At 49.5% G+C, this 21,698-nt stretch overlaps 3 protein-coding genes across 4 annotated transcripts; 1 reads left to right on the top strand and 2 right to left on the bottom strand.

Moving 5' to 3' along the window:
• Positions 1 to 516: 516 nt before the first annotated feature.
• kiss2 (kisspeptin 2) lies at positions 517 to 2,369 on the bottom strand. Its single transcript, XM_079335525.1, has 2 exons — positions 2,225 to 2,369; positions 517 to 932 (listed from the first exon to the last, which is right to left on the bottom strand). The coding sequence occupies exons 1-2, from the start codon at positions 2,345 to 2,347 to the stop codon at positions 624 to 626; spliced, it is 432 nt and encodes a 143-aa protein (XP_079191651.1). The 5' UTR covers positions 2,348 to 2,369; the 3' UTR covers positions 517 to 623.
• On the top strand, positions 831 to 16,769 carry gys2 (glycogen synthase 2). Its single transcript, XM_079335048.1, has 17 exons — positions 831 to 922; positions 4,314 to 4,533; positions 7,717 to 7,898; positions 8,563 to 8,754; positions 8,841 to 9,026; positions 10,262 to 10,406; positions 10,867 to 10,984; positions 11,067 to 11,187; positions 11,410 to 11,516; positions 11,606 to 11,665; positions 11,742 to 11,820; positions 14,947 to 15,060; positions 15,135 to 15,261; positions 15,352 to 15,447; positions 15,678 to 15,841; positions 15,941 to 16,021; positions 16,461 to 16,769. Exons 2-17 carry the CDS (start codon positions 4,410 to 4,412, stop codon positions 16,662 to 16,664), a joined length of 2,100 nt encoding a protein of 699 aa, XP_079191174.1. The 5' UTR covers positions 831 to 922; positions 4,314 to 4,409; the 3' UTR covers positions 16,665 to 16,769.
• Positions 16,770 to 17,535: 766 nt separating this feature from the next.
• spx (spexin hormone) lies at positions 17,536 to 19,702 on the bottom strand. Of its 2 annotated transcripts, XM_079335527.1 has the most exons (6): positions 19,639 to 19,702; positions 19,172 to 19,255; positions 18,994 to 19,051; positions 18,392 to 18,454; positions 17,944 to 18,030; positions 17,536 to 17,702 (listed from the first exon to the last, which is right to left on the bottom strand). In XM_079335527.1, exons 1-6 carry the CDS (start codon positions 19,642 to 19,644, stop codon positions 17,638 to 17,640), a joined length of 363 nt encoding a protein of 120 aa, XP_079191653.1. In that variant the 5' UTR covers positions 19,645 to 19,702; the 3' UTR covers positions 17,536 to 17,637. The 2 variants fall into 2 exon arrangements, with proteins under 2 accessions (XP_079191653.1, XP_079191654.1); XM_079335528.1 differs by lacking the exon at positions 18,392 to 18,454.
• Positions 19,703 to 21,698: the final 1,996 nt, after the last annotated feature.

Here is a 21,698-nt window from a genome sequence, read left to right as displayed (position 1 = left end):
AGTGATTCATTTCTACCTAAACAGAATCACGTTCTGTGAGTGAAGACGACGCTCTGTACAGAACGTCACACATCAAGTCTGTCATTTCTACTTTGAATTATTTGATTTGTAAAGGGGTTGGTTTAGTGTTTCTCACACACACACACACACACACACACACACGTTTAGATGTTTTTGACAGAAGATGAAAACCAAAGTGCTAAATCTTGATGTTTTATTCAGAACCAGTCTGACCAGTAAAGACATTTTCACCTTCAAACAAATAAAACTTAAATATTTTCATGGATCATGTTGCGGTAGTTTTATATTTTTATATTTCCACAGTAAAGTATGATTGCATGCTTTCTGATTGGGGCGGCAGCGCCACCTTGTGGTTGCATGACGTCACAGCAGACGTTGAACATGGACACTCGTCATCTTTCACTTTTAGTTATGAGACAAAATCATCAAACATGACGACTTTACATTTGAGGTCTTTGTGTTTCTAGATAGTTTTTTCAATGATTCCTCTGGAGGCAACATGTGAGTACAAAAAGTTTTATTCACAGAAGCGTCACATTATCAGCAGTAGGAAGGCCTTTTCCAGCAGACCACCTGTCCTCAGCTAAGTGCACTAATTAGTCTCAGGTGGGCACCTCCAGTTCTCGCGTGAAGAGAGATAGCGGCGTGAACTTGTTGGTCCGAGCTCGCTGCGCGGCTCTCCGGTAAACGAAGCCGTTGTAGCGTTTCCCGAAGCGGAGGCCGAACGGGTTGAAGTTGAACTTGCTCCTCCGGTCGTTGCAGAGGAGCTGTCGCTGCTCCTCGTTCTCCCGCAGAGAGAAGCACGTGCTCGGGTCCTCCCCCGGAAACTCTCCGCTGGATCTCCTGCTGAGAGCGGAGAGGACTGAACCTGAGGAGGACACCGGAGACAACATGAGACAAGGTGAGAACACCTGGGAGACACACAGGCCGGTTTAGTGCCTTACCCAAACACACATGGGAAATGTGCAGGAGCTGGGGATCGAACCCTCGACCTTTCAGTTGAGACCCACTGAGCCACGGCCCTCACATTTATCTATCAGAGCGTTCTCTTTATTGGTCTTTAAGTTGTGTGTCTGACTGTTGGATGTTTATTCTGTTAAATATGAACATGAAGATTTCTAATCAGGACCATGTTCCTTTTATTAAGAATACAAAGCTCCATTCAGGGGACTCTGTCCTGGTCCATGAGGGGGACTCTGTCCTGGTCCATGAGGGGCCAGACAAAGGACCAGTGTGGGACAGATCTCAGAGGAGAGGAGGACGCTCTGTGTTGAGAAAGATTAAAGTCCTGACTCCTCATAGAATCAGACAGTCTAGATGTTTTCACCGACTAAAGAAATATAAAGCACTCAAACCCTGGACATGAACGATACTCCTGTTTCCTGTTTTTAATAATTACATTTAAAACACTTTATTTGTCTCAAGTCAAAGTCACAGAAGTAAAAGAAAGACGGAGCAGGTCTAAAATTAGACAAAATAATAAAGTGTCAACAAATTTAAATACAAAATGTAAATTTATTTTAAAAAAGAGCGGAGGTAGGAGTGAACTGTGATCGTTAACTGGAAAGACCGTGTCTCTCACACACACACACACACACACACACACACACACACACACACACACACACACACACACACACACACACACACACACACTGCATTGATGATGTAATGATGCATTTGAGATTTTACACTCGGTCAAATAGAAACCCTCCATCAAGAAGAAGAACATGTACTTTATTACTGGACAGCAGGTCAGTGGGCGGAGTCAGGGTGAGGCGATGACATGCAGGAAACAAGCCAAAGGTCGTATTTGAAGTCAAGCCGCCCGCTCGGCGCTCTCCAGCCTCCGTACAGGAGCGTGCATTAAACACGCGTCTCTGTTTCTCAACCCTGACAAACGTCCTCTGGATTCAGTGAGACACTTTGGACACGTCTAGAAGCTTCTGCTGATTAAACCGTCTCAACGCTCTCACACTCGTCCTCGTGTCTTTTAAGAGGCGTGCATGGTCATGAGACCAGCAGGTCCCTGAGCTCCTCGGACCAGGGTTACTGCACACGCTCCGTGTACGGTGGCTCCTCTCCCACATTTCATCTCTCTCTCCTGTTTCTCACTCGTCCGTCCTGTCTCTGAACTAAGGTCCTCAAAAGACCCAACGTGTGCCTTTTAAAAAAAGAAGAATATCTAAAGAGTTAAATGTGTAGTGATCTTCCACCTACCTGCGTCAGGCGTCCTCTGCACAGAGGCGGCGCCCTGCAGAGCCGCTCCTCGTCCGTCCTGACCCACGATGAGCCCGCAGACCAACACCAGAGCCGCCAGCCTCATGTCGGATTTTTAAAAAAGTCTTCGTCCCTCTCAGTGTGAGAATTAAAGTGCATGCGCTCGTTCACCTGTTTTATATTTCCACCAGGTGACCTCGTGCTCCTGCTGCTCTCAGCCAATCACGTCCGCCTGCCTCTAAATTGCGGAGCGTTTGGAAAAATGCATCATTCATGATGGGCTCTTCTGGGAAACGGGATGTGTGGGCTAACATGTGAGAGCATGTTGGTGATGGTAATGAAAAGGTAAAAAGCAGATAAGTGAGCGAGCCAACACGGCGTGTAAACACACGGATCAGGCCTCTGATTGGTCACAGACGCAGATGCACAGGTGTGTCTGCAGCTGAAGGACATGATGATGTTTAGAGGACGGGAGCCTGAAGCTTAAGAAGAGAGGAGAACATGCTCACATGGTTCAGTATCATGTTAGCATGTTAGCATGTTAGCTGTAACTCACATGTCGACATCCATCTGCTGTTCGTCATGTTTTACACAACAACAACAACAACAACAACAACATGTCAAAAATGAAACTTTGGTCTCGCGTCTAACTGGCTGAAATGAGCTCAGTGAGTCATGACCCGGTTTGATGATCATGATGTCATCCTGAGTATCAGCTCTGCTGTGATTGGCTCTCAGCAGAGCTGATTTCCTGAACAACGCCTCGTGTGATTGGACTTTTAATAATGAGCAAAGGTCAAAATCAACAACAGATTCTTTTTGAGCTCTCGGGTCTGTAGGGGCCCCAGGAGGGCCCCTCCACCCAGCGTCCAGTATTATTGTCACAGCAGTAATGCAGGTGACACTGAGCAGGGCGCTGACAGTGAGTGCTGTCAGACGGGCCAATCAGGGAGGTTTCCTCCTCTCCTCTACACATCTGAGGTGATGCTGTGATTTAAAGTTGGTCGGTCGTTGGGGGGGCCCCTACTGGCCCGGGGCCCCGAGCAGTTACCTGCCCTGCCTGTTAACAAGCAGAGCCTCTGACCACTGTTCCCTTCCTTTAACTGAAACCAGAGTGTTGCTAAGCAACCCAACCACCCTGTTATACTGTTGGTGTCCATGGTAACCATGCTTCTCCTCTGACGCCCTGTTGCCTCTCATCTCTGTCACAGCCAGAGGGCGCCACTGAGCCAAACCTGTCACAAACACAGAAGTGATTGTGTCTCTTTGTGCTGCTTGTCCCTCGTCTGTCTCTTCAGCTCAGCGTCAAAGACGTTTCTCAAACACGAGTTTGAGCTTTTTAAAGAAGCACAGACAAAGTTGTCGACACATATTGGTTTTGTTGCTCGGGTCGACTTTTGGTTGCTTACTTTGGTGCTGAAGTTCTTTTCGATCCTGGCTTTATAAACAGTGTAACCCTCCTCTTCGTCACTGACTTAGCCTCCTCCCGGCTTCATAACTCGACTTCCTCATGGACGATCCAGTCGTCCCTGTCCCGCCGGTCCAGAACAATGCAGTCTGGCTGCTGACTGGGTCCAGGACGAGGGAGCCCTGAAAGGCTGGCCCCCCCTGCACAGAACACTTCATGGGCCCCTCAGATCGTCTGACACGGGACCTGGCGCTCACCTCCAGATCGTGCCTTTGCAGTCAAAGACCCTAAACTTCCATCAAGCCCCGCCCCCTTTGCCTCAGCTTGTGTTTGAGTGTTTGAGCCGTGTGGAAGTCTTTATTGGGTTGTGATTCATGAAGTCGTGGTGAACTCCTGCATGCTGCTGTTGAATCTTCTTGATGAATAAATGTGAGTGGACTTCGTCCTCGTGTGCAGACCTGCTTTCATTCATCAACATTTCACAATCCCACCGAGTTCATCACACACAACTCCAGCCGACCTTTAACCCTGACGTGTGTGTGTGTGTGTGTGTGTGTGTGTGTGTGTGTGTGAGTGAGGTAAACGTCCCCTCCTGCTGGTTGCAGGTCACCCTCAGCAGGCGGGTTGCAGCTCATTGCCCCCTCTCTTTTATCTCCTCCTGTAGTGTTAGGAGGTCTATCTCATCCTCGACGTCTGAACGATCAGGTTCCACACTTTCTGCGTCCAGCTGCTTTCTGTCGGGACCTCCAGACGCTGTGAGATGCCGCTGTCTCGCTCCCTGTCCATGACGTCCCTGAGCGGGCTGCTGCCGTCCTGGGAGGAGGACGAGCTGCCTGTGGAGGACCTGCTGCTGTTCGAGGTGGCCTGGGAGGTCACCAACAAAGGTACCCATGCTTCCTCTTTGAACACATTGAGTAGAAAGAGGATCCTCAGAGTCAGCCTTCCTGTTATTGACTGCAGCACCGTTTGAATGAAGATGTCTCAGATTCATTTTGTCCAACTGAACCATAAACTGTTTGAACAGTGTGAAGTCGCCTCTCTGAGGGAGCAAACATGGAGCCGCGTGCTCCGAGGAGCTAAACATTAAACGCCACTGAAGTTGCGACATGCTCTGGTTGATTGAGCCTCCTGATGCTGCATGATGATGAACACAGACATATGTAGAAATATCAAGGTGATGAGAAACAACGCGAGTCGTCATTCTGCAGCTCTCAGACTTCAGACCGGGGGGGTCGGGGGGGCAGAGGGTCTTCCCTGTTTTCTCTGCCCGTGGTTTAAAAACACGTCGGCCTTGTTCTTGATAAAACTCCCTCTAAAGCTCAGCGTGGAGTGTCTGCTCATCTGTCACTCGAGCCCTGATTGTTCCTTTAGCGAGGACGTATTTCTCATACCGTGATGTGTTCAAGTACATCTCGATGAAACGTCACATGTTCAGTGAATACTTCAATCAGAATGTAAACGTGCGTGTGTTAGTTTCCTGCCATGTCCAGTCTTCTTCAGTCGGACATTTTGGGAGGTTAACCGATGATGACGTTGTTGCTGCTGAGGAACAACCAATGTGATGACTGCACAAAGGTCACATGTGTTGTGGGGCTCCTGCACGCCGTCTCAGCCGTCAGGAGGAACCAAACAGGCCACAGCTGGCTGAATATTTAACAGCAGGACAAAGGTGCGGACACAGTTGGAGTATAAACAGTGTTTCTGTGCAGCCTCTCGTTGTTTTCCAACAGGTCAGAGGTTATCGGTCGTTCTGCGTCGTCTTATATAACAGCTCGTCTCTGATGCAGCTCAGACGTCAGCGTGAGCTCACCCGCTCCCCGCACCGTCATGTCTTTATTTGTCTTTGACAAAAAGGGAAACTGAGCCACGTGTTTGGACTTTGGTTTGTTTGTTTGGGTATCAACAGGAAGGAAGATTCAAAATAAAGTTTTTATTAAAGGAGCAGTCCGTCACTCTGCCCCCTGGTGTTTAAAATATGTACTGCAGGCTAAACTCTAATCATCACAGAGAGCTGTCTCCCCCCTCCTCTCACACAGGTCAGCATGTGGTGGACACTGTAGCTTCAGTGTTTAGCCAGCTCTGCATGTGGTGGACACTGTAGCTTCAGTGTTTAGCCAGCTCTGCATGTGGTGGACACTGTAGCTTCAGTGTTTAGCCAGCTCTGCATGTGGTGGACACTGTAGCTTCAGTGTTTAGCCAGCTCAGCATGTGGTGGACACTGTAGCTTCAGTGTTTAGCCAGCTCAGCATGTGGTGGCCACTGTAGCTTCAGTGTTTAGCCAGCTCTGCATGTGGTGGACACTGTAGCTTCAGTGTTTAGCCAGCTCTGCATGTGGTGGACACTGTAGCTTCAGTGTTTAGCCAGCTCTGCATGCGGTGGACACTGTAGCTTCAGTGTTTAGCCAGCTCTGCATGTGGTGGACACTGTAGCTTCAGTGTTTAGCCAGCTCTGCATGTGGTGGACACTGTAGCTTCAGTGTTTAGCCAGCTCTGCATGTGGTGAACACTGTAGCTTCAGTGTTTAGCCAGCTCTGCATGTGGTGGACACTGTAGCTTCAGTGTTTAGCCAGCTCTGCATGCGGTGGACACTGTAGCTTCAGTGTTTAGCCAGCTCTGCATGTGGTGGACACTGTAGCTTCAGTGTTTAGCCAGCTCTGCATGTGGTGGACACTGTAGCTTCAGTGTTTAGCCAGCTCTGCATGTGGTGGACACTGTAGCTTCAGTGTTTAGCCAGCTCTGCATGTGGTGAACACTGTAGCTTCAGTGTTTAGCCAGCTCTGCATGTGGTGGACACTGTAGCTTCAGTGTTTAGCCAGCTCTGCATGCGGTGGACACTGTAGCTTCAGTGTTTAGCCAGCTCTGCATGCGGTGGACACTGTAGCTTCAGTGTTTAGCCAGCTCTGCATGTGGTGGACACTGTAGCTTCAGTGTTTAGCCAGCTCTGCATGTGGTGGACACTGTAGCTTCAGTGTTTAGCCAGCTCTGCATGTGGTGAACACTGTAGCTTCAGTGTTTAGCCAGCTCTGCATGTGGTGGACACTGTAGCTTCAGTGTTTAGCCAGCTCTGCATGCGGTGGACACTGTAGCTTCAGTGTTTAGCCAGCTCTGCATGTGGTGGACACTGTAGCTTCAGTGTTTAGCCAGCTCTGCATGTGGTGGACACTGTAGCTTCAGTGTTTAGCCAGCTCTGCATGTGGTGGACACTGTAGCTTCAGTGTTTAGCCAGCTCTGCATGTGGTGAACACTGTAGCTTCAGTGTTTAGCCAGCTCTGCATGTGGTGGACACTGTAGCTTCAGTGTTTAGCCAGCTCTGCATGCGGTGGACACTGTAGCTTCAGTGTTTAGCCAGCTCTGCATGAGGTGGACACTGTAGCTTCAGTGTTTAGCCAGCTCTGCATGTGGTGGACACTGTAGCTTCAGTGTTTAGCCAGCTCTGCATGTGGTGGACACTGTAGCTTCAGTGTTTAGCCAGCTCTGCATGTGGTGAACACTGTAGCTTCAGTGTTTAGCCAGCTCTGCATGTGGTGGACACTGTAGCTTCAGCGTTTAGCCAGCTCTGCATGGGTCTGTAAAGCTTTCTGCGTTCTAACCTCTCTCCATGTTTCATCTCCAACATTGATCCTAGTTTGAGCAGCTTTCTGCTGCTGGAGCTTATTAGAAACATGCAGAGGCTTTTTAGCTCGGGTACAATCACTTCTATCTGAAGCAGTTCCACTGCCCGCTTCCATCGCTGCAACACCTGTTCACCTGATAACTGCTCTCATATCTGGCAAACCCAGGGGCGTCCAAAACGGCCTTCAAAGCCCCGCCTACCTTCTCTGGTCCAATCAGATCCAGAGCATTCAGGAGCAGAATCTAAAGTTAGAAGGAGGACATACTGGCTGCTGCATTGTTGTCAGAGAAGCTTCAACACAGCATGTTTCCTTCATGATCACACAGGAGGAGAGCAGCTCTCTGATTGGTCCTTTTAATGAAGCCCCCCCCCCTTTACTGTATATGATGTGTGAGCTTGTCCTGGGCTGTAATGAGTCTTCCTGCTGATGGTGAAGTCGAGCTCTGTCCCTGCAGTCGGAGGGATTTACACGGTGATTCAGACCAAAGCGAAGATCACGGTGGACGAGTGGGGGGAGAACTACTTCATGATGGGGCCGTACTTCGATCACAACTTCAAGACGCAGGTGGAGGGCTGCGAGCCGCCGTACCCCGCCATCAGGAAGGCCATGGACGCGCTCATCAACAACGGCTGCCAGGTGAGAGACTGAACTCCATCGGCTCCATGTTTGAATCACAGACGCAGAGATGTTGTTCTTCATGTCTGTGAGACACTTTGAGTCACTTCTGATGAGTTTATAAGAAAGTACAACAAACAGGAAATCACCAACACACACTGGCCACTAGATGGCGCTCCTCTTCCAGAGAAGCAGAACACAGTGATGGTGACTTCATGTTTGGGTTTGATATTCTTCTCTGGTCTGATTTACTCTGACCCCCCTATGAGACCTGGACCTGGATCCCTTCTCGGGAACGTTGAGAGAACAAAGACCTTTTTACTGTTAAAGAAAAGTAAATTTATAAGGCAGCAGGAGCAGAATCCTTAAATCTCTAGAACCGGTTTAAAGGAGAGAGATAAGTGAATTTGCAGAGAGACAGGAAGCTCAGGAAGACGAGCAAGCTGGTCTCAGTCCTGCAGCTTCCTGTCTCTCAGGTCATTTCAGCCCAGAGGACACTGAAACACAAACCCTGCTGGGCTGCAGAGAAATGAACAGTCTTAATATGTGAAGAAGCCTGTGTAGTCTTTAGGTGTGGATCTACTGAACGTGTTGGCAGTTATTCCAGAGCGTGCAGAGACTCTCTCGCTGCGTGTCTTCATGTCGATCAGATCCCTGCTTTCTAAACGTGTCCGTCACGCCGCAGGTCCACTTCGGCCGCTGGCTGATCGAGGGCAGTCCCTACGTGATCCTGTTCGACGTGGGCTCTGCAGCCTGGAACCTGGACCGCTGGAAGGGGGACCTGTGGCAGACCTGCAAAATCGGCCTCCCCTACGAGGACCGAGAGGCCAACGACGCGCTCATCCTGGGCTCCCTGATCGCCTGGTTCTTCAAAGAGGTCGTGGCGTCTTGTTAACGGTCACAGGTAATGTCCGAGGCTCTGAGACGGTTACTGATGTGACTTTTCTAAACTCTGTTGTTCAGCTGACGGACCAGCTGGGAGACACACCCAATGTCATCGCTCATTTCCACGAGTGGCAGGCGGGTCCAGGCCTCATTCTCTCTCGCTCCCGCAAGATCCCCATGGCCACCATCTTCACCACGCACGCCACGCTGCTGGGACGATACCTGTGTGCCGGGAACGCCGACTTCTACAACAACCTGGGCAAGGTGAGCTCAGACAGGAAGAGAAGTAGAAGTGAACGCAGAGTGGGAGGAAGCTGAGCATGTTTCTCATCCATAATATAAACCGATAAATAATGACAGAAACACGAGCGACCTTCACTTCTCAACACGCTCACATTTCTGTTTCCTGATCATGGCCGTCTTTACATCCACTTAGGCATCATTAGTGCTGTTGTGTTGTGTGTGCAGAGGTCAGTGTGTTGTGTGTAATTGGCTCTGCTGCTCACACGCTAAAGGTCAGCGTGCAGCTAAAGGCCACTGACGGAGCAGCTGTTTGTAACCTGCAGAAGAACTTCGTCTGTTTCATCGATACAATCACATCAGTATTCATCTTCACATTAATGAACTGACACACACACACACACACACACACACACACACACACACACACACACACACACACACACACACACACACACACACACACACACACACACACACACACACACACACACACACACACACACACACACACACACACACACACACACACACACACACACACACACAGTCTGACTCTATAGACTGGTGTAGTTTTGAGTCCTAAAACCAGGAAGTGAGTTAGCATGTTAGCTCCGTGGGTTCCTAACTGTGTTTGGACTGAAATAAGGTCTGTGGTTATGTTTTGCGAGACGATAAACTATGTTAGCTAAGACCCAACTTGTAGTTAGCTTGTAGCATAGCGTTAGCTTTTTACTTCTCTGGGCTGCATTAACTCTTTAAACTTCATATAAATGATGTTCATCTGTAAAGATTATCAGATGAACTAAACGTTTAGCTAGCTTGTTAAGCTGCTGATTAGATAGATAAAGCATAACAGTCGTGGCGTTATAATAAACCGACCGTGGTTAACAGTCGTGGCGTTATAATAAACCGACTGTGGTTTAGAGATTAGCCCGCTGACCAAAACAGCTACACATCAGAAACGTGTGTTTGACACACAGATTATTTTCTGCAATGATCCAAAATCCAAAGCAAAAATCCCATAGACAAATTTACGTAGGAACCACCGGCACCATTTCTTTCGGGTTGGCCTATAAAAATACATCATTACTATACTAGTCTATTACGATGAATCAAAGGAACTTTTTGTAGAAACAAGCTGGACTCTCTCTCTCTCTCTCTCTCTCTCTCTCTCTCTCTCTCTCTCTCTCTCTCTCTCTCTCTCTCTCTCTCTCTCTCTCTCTCTCTCTCTCTCTCTCTCTCTCTCTCTCTCACAGTTCGACGTGGATAAGGAGGCGGGTGAGAGGCAGATCTACCATCGTTACTGTCTGGAGCGAGCGGCGGTCCACTGCGCTCACGTCTTCACCACGGTCTCTCAGATCACGGCGGTGGAAGCTCATCAGATGCTGCACAGGATGCCAGGTGGGGACACTTTTCACCGTTACACCCTCAAACTCACATCAGACGGATGTTTTCTAAACATCTGTCTGATCGAGCGCTTCGTCCTGATTGGTCCAACATGAGAACTAAAGGGAGATCCTCAGTCCCCTGTTTCCCACAATGCAAAGCGTCAGGTCAGAGCTGAATATGCAAACAGCAGCCAATCACACAAACACACCAGCAGCTATCATATCGTCTGCTGTGTGTGGAGCGGCGGCGTGCGTGCACACGGACGACCACATGGTGTGAATGTCGAGCTCACATGATGGGTGAGCTCCTCAGCGAGGGGCGGGGATAAACACTGGATTTGATTGGCTGCCTAAAGTGACATTGAGTCTTGAGCTGAAGAGTTTTCTGCACGCTTTAATGCACGCCATGCAGCGACCTCGCAACTCTTACACTTCCTGTTTGAAGCCTTCTACCTTCTGTTTTATGATTACAGACGTGGTGACGCCGAACGGTCTGAATGTGAAGAAGTTCTCGGCGATGCACGAGTTTCAGAACCTGCACGCCACCAGCAAGGCTCGCATCCAGGAGTTTGTGAGAGGTCACTTCTACGGGTGGGTTGGATTCATGGCAGACGCACGTGAAGGGTCTTTAGTAGAATATTTCCTGACTCGTATTCTCCTCCTCTCTCTGCAGCCACCTGGACTTCAAACTGGAGAAAACGCTCTTCTTCTTCATCGCCGGACGCTACGAGTTCTCCAACAAAGGAGCGGACATCTTCCTGGAATCACTGTCCAGACTCAACTACCTGCTGCGGGTGAGCCTTCTGACCTGCTGCATGTTACACATGCTACACACCTCAAAACAGGATTCAACCTACAGACGGCCATCTTAGAGATGACCTTATAAAGATGGAGGTTGGTCCATGATACGATGTATGGTCCACACCCCAAAGTCCAGATCATTGGGGGGGGGGGCAGACGCATTCTTTCTTCAGGACTCACAGCGTTGCTGAACTCGATCCTCGCTCCGTCCTCAGGTCCACAGAAACGACGTGACGGTCGTGGTTTTCTTCATCATGCCTGCGAAAACCAACAACTTCAACGTGGAGTCGCTGAAAGGACAGGCGGTGCGCAAACAGCTGTGGTGAGTGTGATCACATGACGTCTGCTCTGCGCTCGACCTGCAGGCGCCACGTGCACATCAGAGTCTGAAGGAGTGTTTTCCTCTCTCAGGGACACGGCTCACTCGGTGAAGGAGAAGTTTGGTAAAAACCTGTACGAAGCTCTGTTAAAGTAAGTCCGGACTGTTTCACACCTCTGGAGCTCCTGATGACGTGTCCACGTCTCACATGCTGTGTTTGGTCCTCAGAGGAGACATCCCGGACATGAACTCCATCCTGGACAGAGACGACTTCACCATCATGAAGAGAGCCATCTACGCCACACAGGTACGCACAAGTCACCTTCAAGTCTTCAGGACCTGTAGCCCGTGCAGACTCGAGTCCTGTTGCCTGACTCGAGTCCTGTAGCCCGTGCAGACTCGAGTCCTGTAGCCTAACTCGAGTCCTGTAGCCCGTACAGACTCGAGTCCTGTAGCCCGTACAGACTCGAGTCCTGTAGCCTAACTCGAGTCCTGTAGCCTGACTTGTGTCTGTAGCCCGTACAGACTCGAGTCCTGTAGCCCGTACAGACTCGAGTCCTGTAGCCCGTGCAGACTCGAGTCCTGTTGCCTGACTCGAGTCCTGTAGCTTGACTCGAGTCCTGTAGCCCGTGCAGACTCGAGTCCTGTAGCCTGACTCGAGTCTGTAGCCCGTACAGACTCGAGTCCTGTAGCCCGTACAGACTCGAGTCCTGTAGCCCGTGCAGACTCGAGTCCTGTAACCCGTGCAGACTCGAGTCCTGTAGCCTGTGCAGACTCGAGTCCTGTAGCCTGACTCGAGTCCTGTAACCCGTGCAGACTCGAGTCCTGTAACCCGTGCAGACTCGAGTCCTGTAGCCCGTACAGACTCGAGTCCTGTAGCCTGACTCGAGTCCTGTAGCCCGTGCAGACTCGAGTCCTGTAGCCCGTGCAGGCTCGAGTCCTGTAGCCCGTGCAGACTCGAGTCCTGTAGCCTGACTCGAGTCCTGTAGCCCGTGCAGACTCGAGTCCTGTAGCCCGTGCTGACTCGAGTCCTGTAGCCCGTGCAGACTCGAGTCCTGTAGCCCGTGCAGACTCGAGTCCTGTAGCCCGTACAGCCTCGAGTCCTGTAGCCTGACTCGAGTCCTGTAGCCCGTGCAGACTCGAGTCCTGTAGCCCGTACAGCCTCGAGTCCTGTAGCCCGACTCGAGTCCTGTAGCCCGTGCAGACTCGAGTCCTGTAGCCCGTGCAGACTCGAGTCCTGTAGCCCGTGCAGACTCGAGTCCTGTAGCCCGTGCAGACTCGAGTCCTGTAGCCCGTGCAGACTCGAGTCCTGTAGCCTAACTCGAGTCCTGTAGCCTGACTTGTGTCTGTAGCCCGTGCAGACTCGAGTCCTGTAGCCCGTACAGACTCGAGTCCTGTAGCCCGTACAGACTCGAGTCCTGTAGCCCGTGCAGACTCGAGTCCTGTAGCCTGACTCGAGTCCTGTAGCCTGACTCGAGTCCTGTAGCCCGTGCAGACTCGAGTCCTGTAGCCCGTGCTGACTCGAGTCCTGTAGCCCGTGCAGACTCGAGTCCTGTAGCCTGACTCGAGTCCTGTAGCCTGACTCGAGTCCTGTAGCCCGTGCAGACTCGAGTCCTGTAACCCGTGCAGACTCGAGTCCTGTAGCCCGTACAGACTCGAGTCCTGTAGCCTGACTCGAGTCCTGTAGCCCGTGCAGACTCGAGTCCTGTAGCCCGTGCAGGCTCGAGTCCTGTAGCCCGTGCAGACTCGAGTCCTGTAGCCTGACTCGAGTCCTGTAGCCCGTGCAGACTCGAGTCCTGTAGCCCGTGCTGACTCGAGTCCTGTAGCCCGTGCAGACTCGAGTCCTGTAGCCCGTGCAGACTCGAGTCCTGTAGCCCGTACAGCCTCGAGTCCTGTAGCCTGACTCGAGTCCTGTAGCCCGTGCAGACTCGAGTCCTGTAGCCCGTACAGCCTCGAGTCCTGTAGCCCGACTCGAGTCCTGTAGCCCGTGCAGACTCGAGTCCTGTAGCCCGTGCAGACTCGAGTCCTGTAGCCCGTGCAGACTCGAGTCCTGTAGCCCGTGCAGACTCGAGTCCTGTAGCCCGTGCAGACTCGAGTCCTGTAGCCTAACTCGAGTCCTGTAGCCTGACTTGTGTCTGTAGCCCGTGCAGACTCGAGTCCTGTAGCCCGTACAGACTCGAGTCCTGTAGCCCGTACAGACTCGAGTCCTGTAGCCCGTGCAGACTCGAGTCCTGTAGCCTGACTCGAGTCCTGTAGCCTGACTCGAGTCCTGTAGCCCGTGCAGACTCGAGTCCTGTAGCCCGTGCTGACTCGAGTCCTGTAGCCCGTGCAGACTCGAGTCCTGTAGCCCGTGCAGACTCGAGTCCTCGCTCTCAGGCTTTGTTCACACTGATGTTCAAATCAGATTTTTCCCCAAATCCGATCGAACTGACCGACTGCCCACTTTACAAACTGCAGGTGACCAGATGTGTTTCTATGGTAACGGGGAACAAATATCAGCTTGGATCATTTCTGACTCAAACCGTCTCAGTCTCTTTGATTTGATCCCTGCTGTTCTCTTTCATGTAACACGCCTTGACTTCCACTCCAGCTTGTCTGGAGGTGGAAGCGTCTCCTCACTTCAGTCGCTGTGTTTCAATGTGTAAAGATAAATCTGCTCGGCTCGCTGTTTTATGAATGTGGGGAAGTCATTAAGCGTGCCGGGTCAATATGAGCGACGGCGTGCTGGAGTTATTGCAGCGCGTGGAGGGGATTCCCCTGCAGGAAACGGGAATGTGCTGCCGCCGCGTCGGCGACCTGCGGTCAATAGAGCGCCATCAACGTGCAGGTGATCTATGTTACAGCACCGTGTCACAAACAGAGGCGGCTTTTCAATTACAGGAATTTATGCCCACGTCAATATGGTGTGGGAAACGGAGCGTGAGGCGTATTGACTGTACGAGCGTGGAGAGATGGATCGACCTGCTCGCTGATGGGACGCCAAAAACGTCCACATTCATTCTGTGTTGTTTCTCATGTTCGGCCCTCCAACCTCTCTGTACCTTCGTTTCCCAAAGTTAGTTAAAGATTCAGCTTAAAGGACCAATCAGAGAGCTGAAGGTTCACAGGCACGTTTGTTTTTTAAAGTATGTTGAAGAACCGTCTCGTCATGTGACCTGGAGATGAAAGAGTGAGACGCTAATCGTTTATCATTAGCTCCGTGTTAAGCTAACGTCTCTTCTGATTCATTCATTATCTGTCTTTCACCCTGAAACAATCAACCTATCGATTTAATCATTATGGAAATCATTTTCCCTGAGGGTCAATTGATTTCTTCAAATCAGAACGAAAGCAGCGATTCATTAATCAACAGTTAGAAATGTCACCAGATCGTCCCTTCAGAGTGATTCTGTGAGTCCACTTCCTGTCTAACCTGTGTCCTGTTTGGAGACAGAGACACACCCTTCCTCCGGTGACCACTCACAACATGCTGGACGACGCCACAGACCCCATCCTGTCCAACGTCAGACGCATCGGCCTCTTCAACTCCAGGAGCGACCGCGTCAAGGTAGAGCCGGCGTGTGACTGGAGCTCACGCCTTCGTCTTTCTGCACGTCACCTGTTCTCCACCTCTGTCCTCAGATCATCTTCCACCCCGAGTTCCTGTCCTCCACCAGTCCTCTGCTGCCCATGGACTACGAGGACTTTGTCCGTGGCTGTAACCTCGGAGTGTTCCCGTCCTACTACGAGCCGTGGGGATACACACCTGGTAACGTCTCACCTGTCCTGAACGTCTCACCTGTCCTGAACGTTTGGACACAAAGTCAGGAGCACTGAATCCTTTTCTCCACCTGTGCAGGTGAGTGTACTGTGATGGGCATCCCCAGTGTGACCACCAACCTGTCCGGCTTCGGCTGCTTCATGGAGGAGCACGTGTCAGACCCTGCTGCGTACGGTGCGGACACACACACACACACACGCGCACACACATGCAAGCACACACGCACACACACACACACATGCACACACACACACACGCAAGCACACACACACGCAAGCACACACACACATGCACACATGCAAACACGCACACACACGCACGCACACACACACACTTGTTTTAAGGAGTTAATCCTTTTGATCCTGATGGCGTTCTCCCCTCCTCTGACTCCGCCTCCGTCCCAGGTATTTACATCGTGGACCGGCGGTTCCGTTCGGCGGACGACTCGTGTAACCAGCTGACTCAGTTCATGTTCAGTTTCTGCCAGCAGTCGCGTCGTCAGCGGATCATCCAGAGGAACCGGACGGAGAGGCTCTCTGAGCTGCTGGACTGGAGATACCTGGGACGGGTGAGTGAAGGATGGTTGACCATCATCGCTGAGATAGTTGGCTCAGCACGCCGCACGCTCACACGTGTTGTTCATAAACTCATGTTCTGTCATCTGCAGTTCTACATCAACGCTCGTCACCTGACGCTCAGCAGAGCTTTCCCAGACAAGTTCAAGATGGACCCCATGGCCCCTCTGAAGGTGAGCTTCACATCAACACCTGATCTCATGTCCCACACGTGAAGGAGGCTGCACCTGTCGGCCTTTAATTGACAGGATAACATTTAGAGGATTGACAGACCGTCATGTGGAGTGTGAGGATGCAGAGCATGAGACCTCGGAGAAGGAGGGATATGAGGAAAGGGAGTAAGGGAGAGGAGTAAATCAACCACAGCAAGGGAAGGAAAATAAGAGAAGGAAGGAAAGGGGGAAAGTTCAGAGGCAAAGAGGAAGAAAGGCAAGAGAAGATCATTTATTTGAGCTGGCAGGGACAGTCTGAACTCTCTTATCCCATTTCTTATCAGCACCTGAACGCATCATGTAGGCGATGAAATCTCTCTCGGGTTTTTTGATTAGAAATAAACGAAAATCTTTAAAGATGCCGACGCAGCTTTACGTACAGTCATCTGTGTCTCCACAGAGCAATGGTTTCCGTTATCCTCGTCCGTACTCGGTGCCCCCGTCACCCTCCGCCTCCGTCCATTCGACCCCCCACCACAGCGACGAGGAGGATGACCATGAGCCGTACGATGAAGACGAGGAGGCCGAGAGGGACAGGCTGAACATCAAGTCTCCGTTTGTGCCGGAGGGCAAGAAGAAGCAGCCGGGAGAGTGGGGAAGCTGAAGTGATGAAAGGAACCTCCTGCTCCTTCCTCTTTCTGTTACAACAACTTTCTTCAAAGTTTGATGATTTGGGAGATAATTAAAAAGCGTCCATCACAAAACAAAAGCTGAAGTCAGGCTCCGTTCTTTGAGACCGCTGAGACTATCACACTTTCTCTTCACTGCTCGATTGAGCGCTTCGTTTGTTTGATGAGAATTACACAAGTAAAATATTGACTGTCAGCTGCTCCACTGAGTTTACCCCATGATGTCATACTGGTGGAAGTGTTAAAGGTCACGTATTCTGCTAAACACTTCTCCATGTCCCTCTAACATGTGTCTCTGTCTCCAAACCCTCCAATGATAAGAGTCCGTCCTCTCCGTCTTCTGCCTGCTCAAACAGGCCGTTTGGAGATGTTCCCTTCATGACATCACAAAGGGCAGTAGCCCCTCCCCCAGGTGGGTGACACTCCCACAGCTAGGTGTTTGTTCTGCCCTCTGAGTCTGCCTTCTCACCGTAAACAATAGGACATGGAGCCAGAAAGCAGCGAGTACACCCGAGCCCTTCCAGAGAGGGGGCGTGGTCAGACACAGCTCATTTACATATTTAAAGCTACAGACACAGAAACAGCCTGTTCTGAGCAGGGCTGAAATAGAGGGGTTTATAGACATGATCAAATACAGGATCAGAGTGGATTTACAACAACACACTTCACACACATGATGAAGAGGAGCGAGGACACTGATTTCACCTGAAGAAGAGGAGGTCATGTGACCTTTAGTTATCGGCTGCATATTTTTTAAAAGCTTCAACCCTCCAACAGTTTATGATAAAAATCTGCTGATTTCAGAGGAAGAATAAAAGTCAGAATAAATAAAGATCAGTCGTGGTATGAATTCTAGCTTTTTATTAAAACATCACATTTTAAACATATTCAGAGATCCCATATTTACACCCAGTCCGTCCGACAGCTTCACAAACACATGAAATATGATCAGAAATATTCTCTCTTCCACACCGGCAGCTGCTGGAAATAAACCTCTTCTGGGTTTTCCTCGCCTACGTGAGGGAAAGGAAACCGTCCTGAGTCACACACAGACAGTGTTAAGGAAACATTTCAAATTTATTCTGCAAATGTCCCAAAAACATTTCTGCTTTATTTCTGAATTCAGCCCTCAGCAGCTCTAATAGATACTTTATTGATCCCAGGGGAAATTCAAGTATAGTAATAATGTTGCTCAGCACTTATTTCAAAATTGACAAATACATGAAGGTAGGACGTTGCAGGTGTGGCCCTCACCTCCCTCCCTGGCCTGCTGCAGGAAGTTGAGCAGGACGGTGGCTGCCTGATCCACGCTCAGCTTCTCTGTGTTCTGACTACGAGTCTCTGCGGACCAAACAGATGATTACTGCGGGTAAAAACTAAACATGTCAACGACAGACGGTGCTGCAGAGTGACGAGTCCATCAGTATTAACTCATCCATTCAGACACATTCACATTCTGTGTTTGGGGAATGATAAATCACAGAGGATCATTTCTTATGTGATCTCTCCCTGACAGGAAGCGGACTCTCCTCGTGGGGCGGGAACAAAGTCTGAGCACAGATGAAATAAAAACACCAGACTGAAAGATGTCTCTGACAGCCAACTTCCTCTAAACCTTCATTTGAATCATTTTTTCTTTTTAAAAACAAAAGATGAACAGTACTTCTTAAATATGCACATGACCTTGTGATGTTTGCTGTACCTAAGTGTAGCGTGTCATAGACGTCTCCTTCTTTTCTGTCCTCAGAGATGAATCTGCGCCCCTCTGGAAGCAGACGGAACAGAAACAGAGTTTATGTTTCATGAAACTTCTTTAAATACCTAAGACAGAAATTAAGTCAACAAACATGACGGAAAGTAAAACTGCATCTGCTTCTTTGTCAACAAGACTTTGGGAGGAAACTTCTTAAACTGTGAGAATCCTAAACCTGACAGATTCTACACCACTGGAAACACAATAACACATATTCTTTATCTTTTTCACAGCTAATTAAAAGAGTTTCTCTTCTTATAGTTTGAACAACATGGAGATCTAAAAGTAGCACAACTTAAGAGACAATAAAAACATGATAGATTAAACCGTCAGCATGCACGGTACCACAGTTTGAACAGCTTTCAATGTTTCATCTGAAGGTGGATTTGATTGGACCGGACCGTCTCCTCTCATGCATTCTGCAATGATATCTAATGTGTTTATTTCTGTCTTAATCTAAACACTTTCTCTGTGTGTGTGTGTGTGTGTGTGTGTGTGTGTGTGCGCGCGCGCGCGCGCGCAGAGAGCAGGGGAGTCAGGTGAGTACATACGTGTCCCCTTTAGGTAGAGCATCGCCTGAGGGGTCCAGTTCCTCCGCTGGAAAGAACTCTGAAATAAAGCAACAAAGAAAGTTATAAAAGCAGTTCTCTTCATGTAAACTGAGCCACATGTTCAGATCTGTTCCTGCAGGCAGCGGGTGGAGCAGAGGACCAAACCAATCCGGTGTACCTTCGGTGCGCTCCACGACTGAGAGATAAACGAGGCCAGCAGCAGCAGGGTGAGTACATAAGTGATTGTGATCGTCCTCAAACCCTGTCACAGCAAAAAAGACCTTTTCAATTTACAAGTTTCAATCCATAAACATCATCTCTTTAAAGAAAGACTCGTGCATTTCTGTGCGTAATTACGCGCAGTGTGCGCCTCGTGAAGCTTTTTCCTGAACCTTAGATATCTGGTGAACCCTCATAACTTGTATGCAAAGTTTATCCATGTTGTACATGCAGAAGAGAACATCAGCAGGTAGATTGTGCGTAAAGCCAGGAGAAGAACGGCACTTTGAAGAAGTCATGATCGCATTTTCTTTCGTGCTTTTTGACATTTTCCCCATTTTATATTTACTCCATGGAAACTACAAACACAGAAGAGCAAATCTAAGTTAACAGAGAAACATGTCTGTTCCCGCGCGTTGTTCTTACCTTCATGTTGCCAGAGAGTCTGAGACTTCAGTGTCCAGAGGATGAGGCAGTGAAAACATCCCGGCTGTGGTCCCTCCTCCTGTATTTATATCCTCTGAGCGCGCGCTCCTGCAGCCGTAGGTCAGGCCAATTTAAAGAATGGAAGGTAAAAAAAAGTGAATGAACGGAGTGACGGATCGATACTGCCGCGGCGTGCACTGTAAATATTTCTGAATTAAGACAGCTGCGCGCGCTCTCTGCTCCGTGGTGGAGTTTAATGACTCATGGGTGAAATGTGGTCCGGCTGAGGCCCCCCCCCCCCAACCAACCTCTGTGGGGTTATTGATATGTTTGCACCGTGCTCAGTGGAGCAGAACTCGGAGAGATGAGAGCTGGATTTTATGAATCAAAAGGCCACACTTGGAATAATGAGTGGACGTGCCAGAGCAGCTGCAGACTGTGAGGGAGGCTGATGGAGGATTATCAGACATACTGAGGACATTGGTCCAGAACCAGAGTTATCAGGGGCGGGTCGGGGGTAAATATTTAGTCTTTATTTGACACAGATTCTTTTTACTTAGTCTTGTGGTTCTCAATTCTAAATTCTGTATTTCTTGTTACTGCTGCTGTGGGTCTGACCTCTGACCTTTGCTGCATGTCTGGGTGATTTTGATGGACGTTCTCCAGGCTTCTTCAACCCGCCCAAATAGGATTAATATCATATCTATATATAGAGATAAATATGTTACATCACATGTGGAAGTGGAAAAATGTGACTTTGAGTCAAAGACAGGAATAAAGAGGCAGACACGAGGAGGAGTGCAGATATAAAGCTTGATTCCAAAGTATATTTACAAAAGTGCGGTACAAGAAAACACACGTCGTCATTTCACAGGTAACGTCAGTTTCTGGAGAACAAAAGAAAACACACCCACAGCAGGAGAGGCTAAAGGGAGCAGACAGGAGAAGCTGGGAGAGAACCCACTTTAATAAAACTGAACACAGAGAAAAGAAAGAGGAAGGTGTTCATCTGGTTCATCTTTAACACATCAACATGTGTGACAAACTAAACCTCTGCTGTTGGTGTAATCCTCGGACCTGGTTTCCTGTTTCTCTGAGCGAGACCTGACGCCCACCAAACAGAGCTGGCCAATCACAGGAGAGATCACTAAGGAGGCGGGCCTTAAAGAGACAGCAGCTGACATGAAGCGTCTCAGGCGGAGACTGAATGAAGGGATCTTACTGAGGCCAGTATCAGATCAGTAAGGACGTGTTTGAGCTGCGTCCCGGATCAGTAACGAGTTCTTCTTTAGCTAAAACTGTTCACTGACTGATGAAACTGATTTGTTGATGTGAGGAACGTTTCACAGCAGTTAAACTTCTATAAACATCGTAACAGCAAGAGTCGTCCCTCTGCTTCGTTTTAAAGGTCAGCGAAGGTCGTTACAGCGAGACCATACCTTTTTATGGATGTTATTATTTTGGGCTGTTTTTGGACAGCTGAAGAGAGACGGGAAACGTGGGGAGGAGCGAGCCGGGGACGGGACGCCCCAGCCTGTAACCACATGACTCATTTCAAGTCAAACTCCTGCACACGCTCTGAATTGTACAAAGCGTTTTGGGTGTGTCGTAGAATTTGATGGATTCACTCGTCTCCTCCTTAAGAATCTTTAAAGCTTGGTACGTTAGCTTCATTCCATCCTTCGAAGAGCAGAGATCATATCGTTTGGAAACACGTATTGAAAAGTGTCTTAAACACCTCAGCAGACAAAAAGCTTTTTGGGGTTCAGGGATTTTTTTTTGCTGCAGTACACTAAGTGACCACTGCCGAGAGGTGGCGCTGTAGTCTGGTATTAATGCTAGCTGCCTGTTAGCTTTATGATGCGTTCTATTCACCTCGGCGCTCGGAATGACGTCACACCCGAGTCGACCACGTTCCAGTGAAGAGTTGGCAACCAACATGGCTGATGACATTGAACGCACCATCATCGTGCTGACGGTGCATTCACACGCCTAACCACAAACAAGAGGAGTAACAGATTCACACCGACCGGACTTTACAGAAAGTGACGCTCCGAGCC

This window comes from Symphodus melops (genome assembly GCF_947650265.1).
Source record: "Symphodus melops genome assembly, chromosome: 22".
NCBI lineage: Eukaryota > Metazoa > Chordata > Actinopteri > Labriformes > Labridae > Symphodus > Symphodus melops.
This window is presented reverse-complemented; position numbering and strand designations above follow the sequence as displayed.

What these genes read in the sequence shown, in the direction of transcription:
- gys2 (XM_079335048.1), top strand. Translation starts at nt 4,410, where the DNA reads ATGCCGCTGTCTCGCTCCCTGTCCATGACGTCCCTGAGCGGGCTGCTG. An exon ending in CCAGGAGCGACCGCGTCAAG is followed by an intron (nt 15,061 to 15,134) that starts GTAGAGCCGGCG and finishes CTCTGTCCTCAG; the next exon opens with ATCATCTTCCACCCCGAGTT. An exon ending in GTCAGACCCTGCTGCGTACG is followed by an intron (nt 15,448 to 15,677) that starts GTGCGGACACAC and finishes CCTCCGTCCCAG; the next exon opens with GTATTTACATCGTGGACCGG.
- kiss2 (XM_079335525.1), bottom strand. Translation starts at nt 2,347, where the DNA reads ATGAGGCTGGCGGCTCTGGTGTTGGTCTGCGGGCTCATCGTGGGTCAG. An exon ending in CAGGTAGGTGGAAGATCACT is followed by an intron (nt 933 to 2,224) that starts ACACATTTAACT and finishes TGTGTCTCCCAG; the next exon opens with GTGTTCTCACCTTGTCTCAT.
- spx (XM_079335527.1), bottom strand. An exon ending in CTATGACACGCTACACTTAG is followed by an intron (nt 18,031 to 18,391) that starts GTACAGCAAACA and finishes TTTGGTCCGCAG; the next exon opens with AGACTCGTAGTCAGAACACA. An exon ending in GCAGCAGGCCAGGGAGGGAG is followed by an intron (nt 17,703 to 17,943) that starts GTGAGGGCCACA and finishes TCCCTCACGTAG; the next exon opens with GCGAGGAAAACCCAGAAGAG.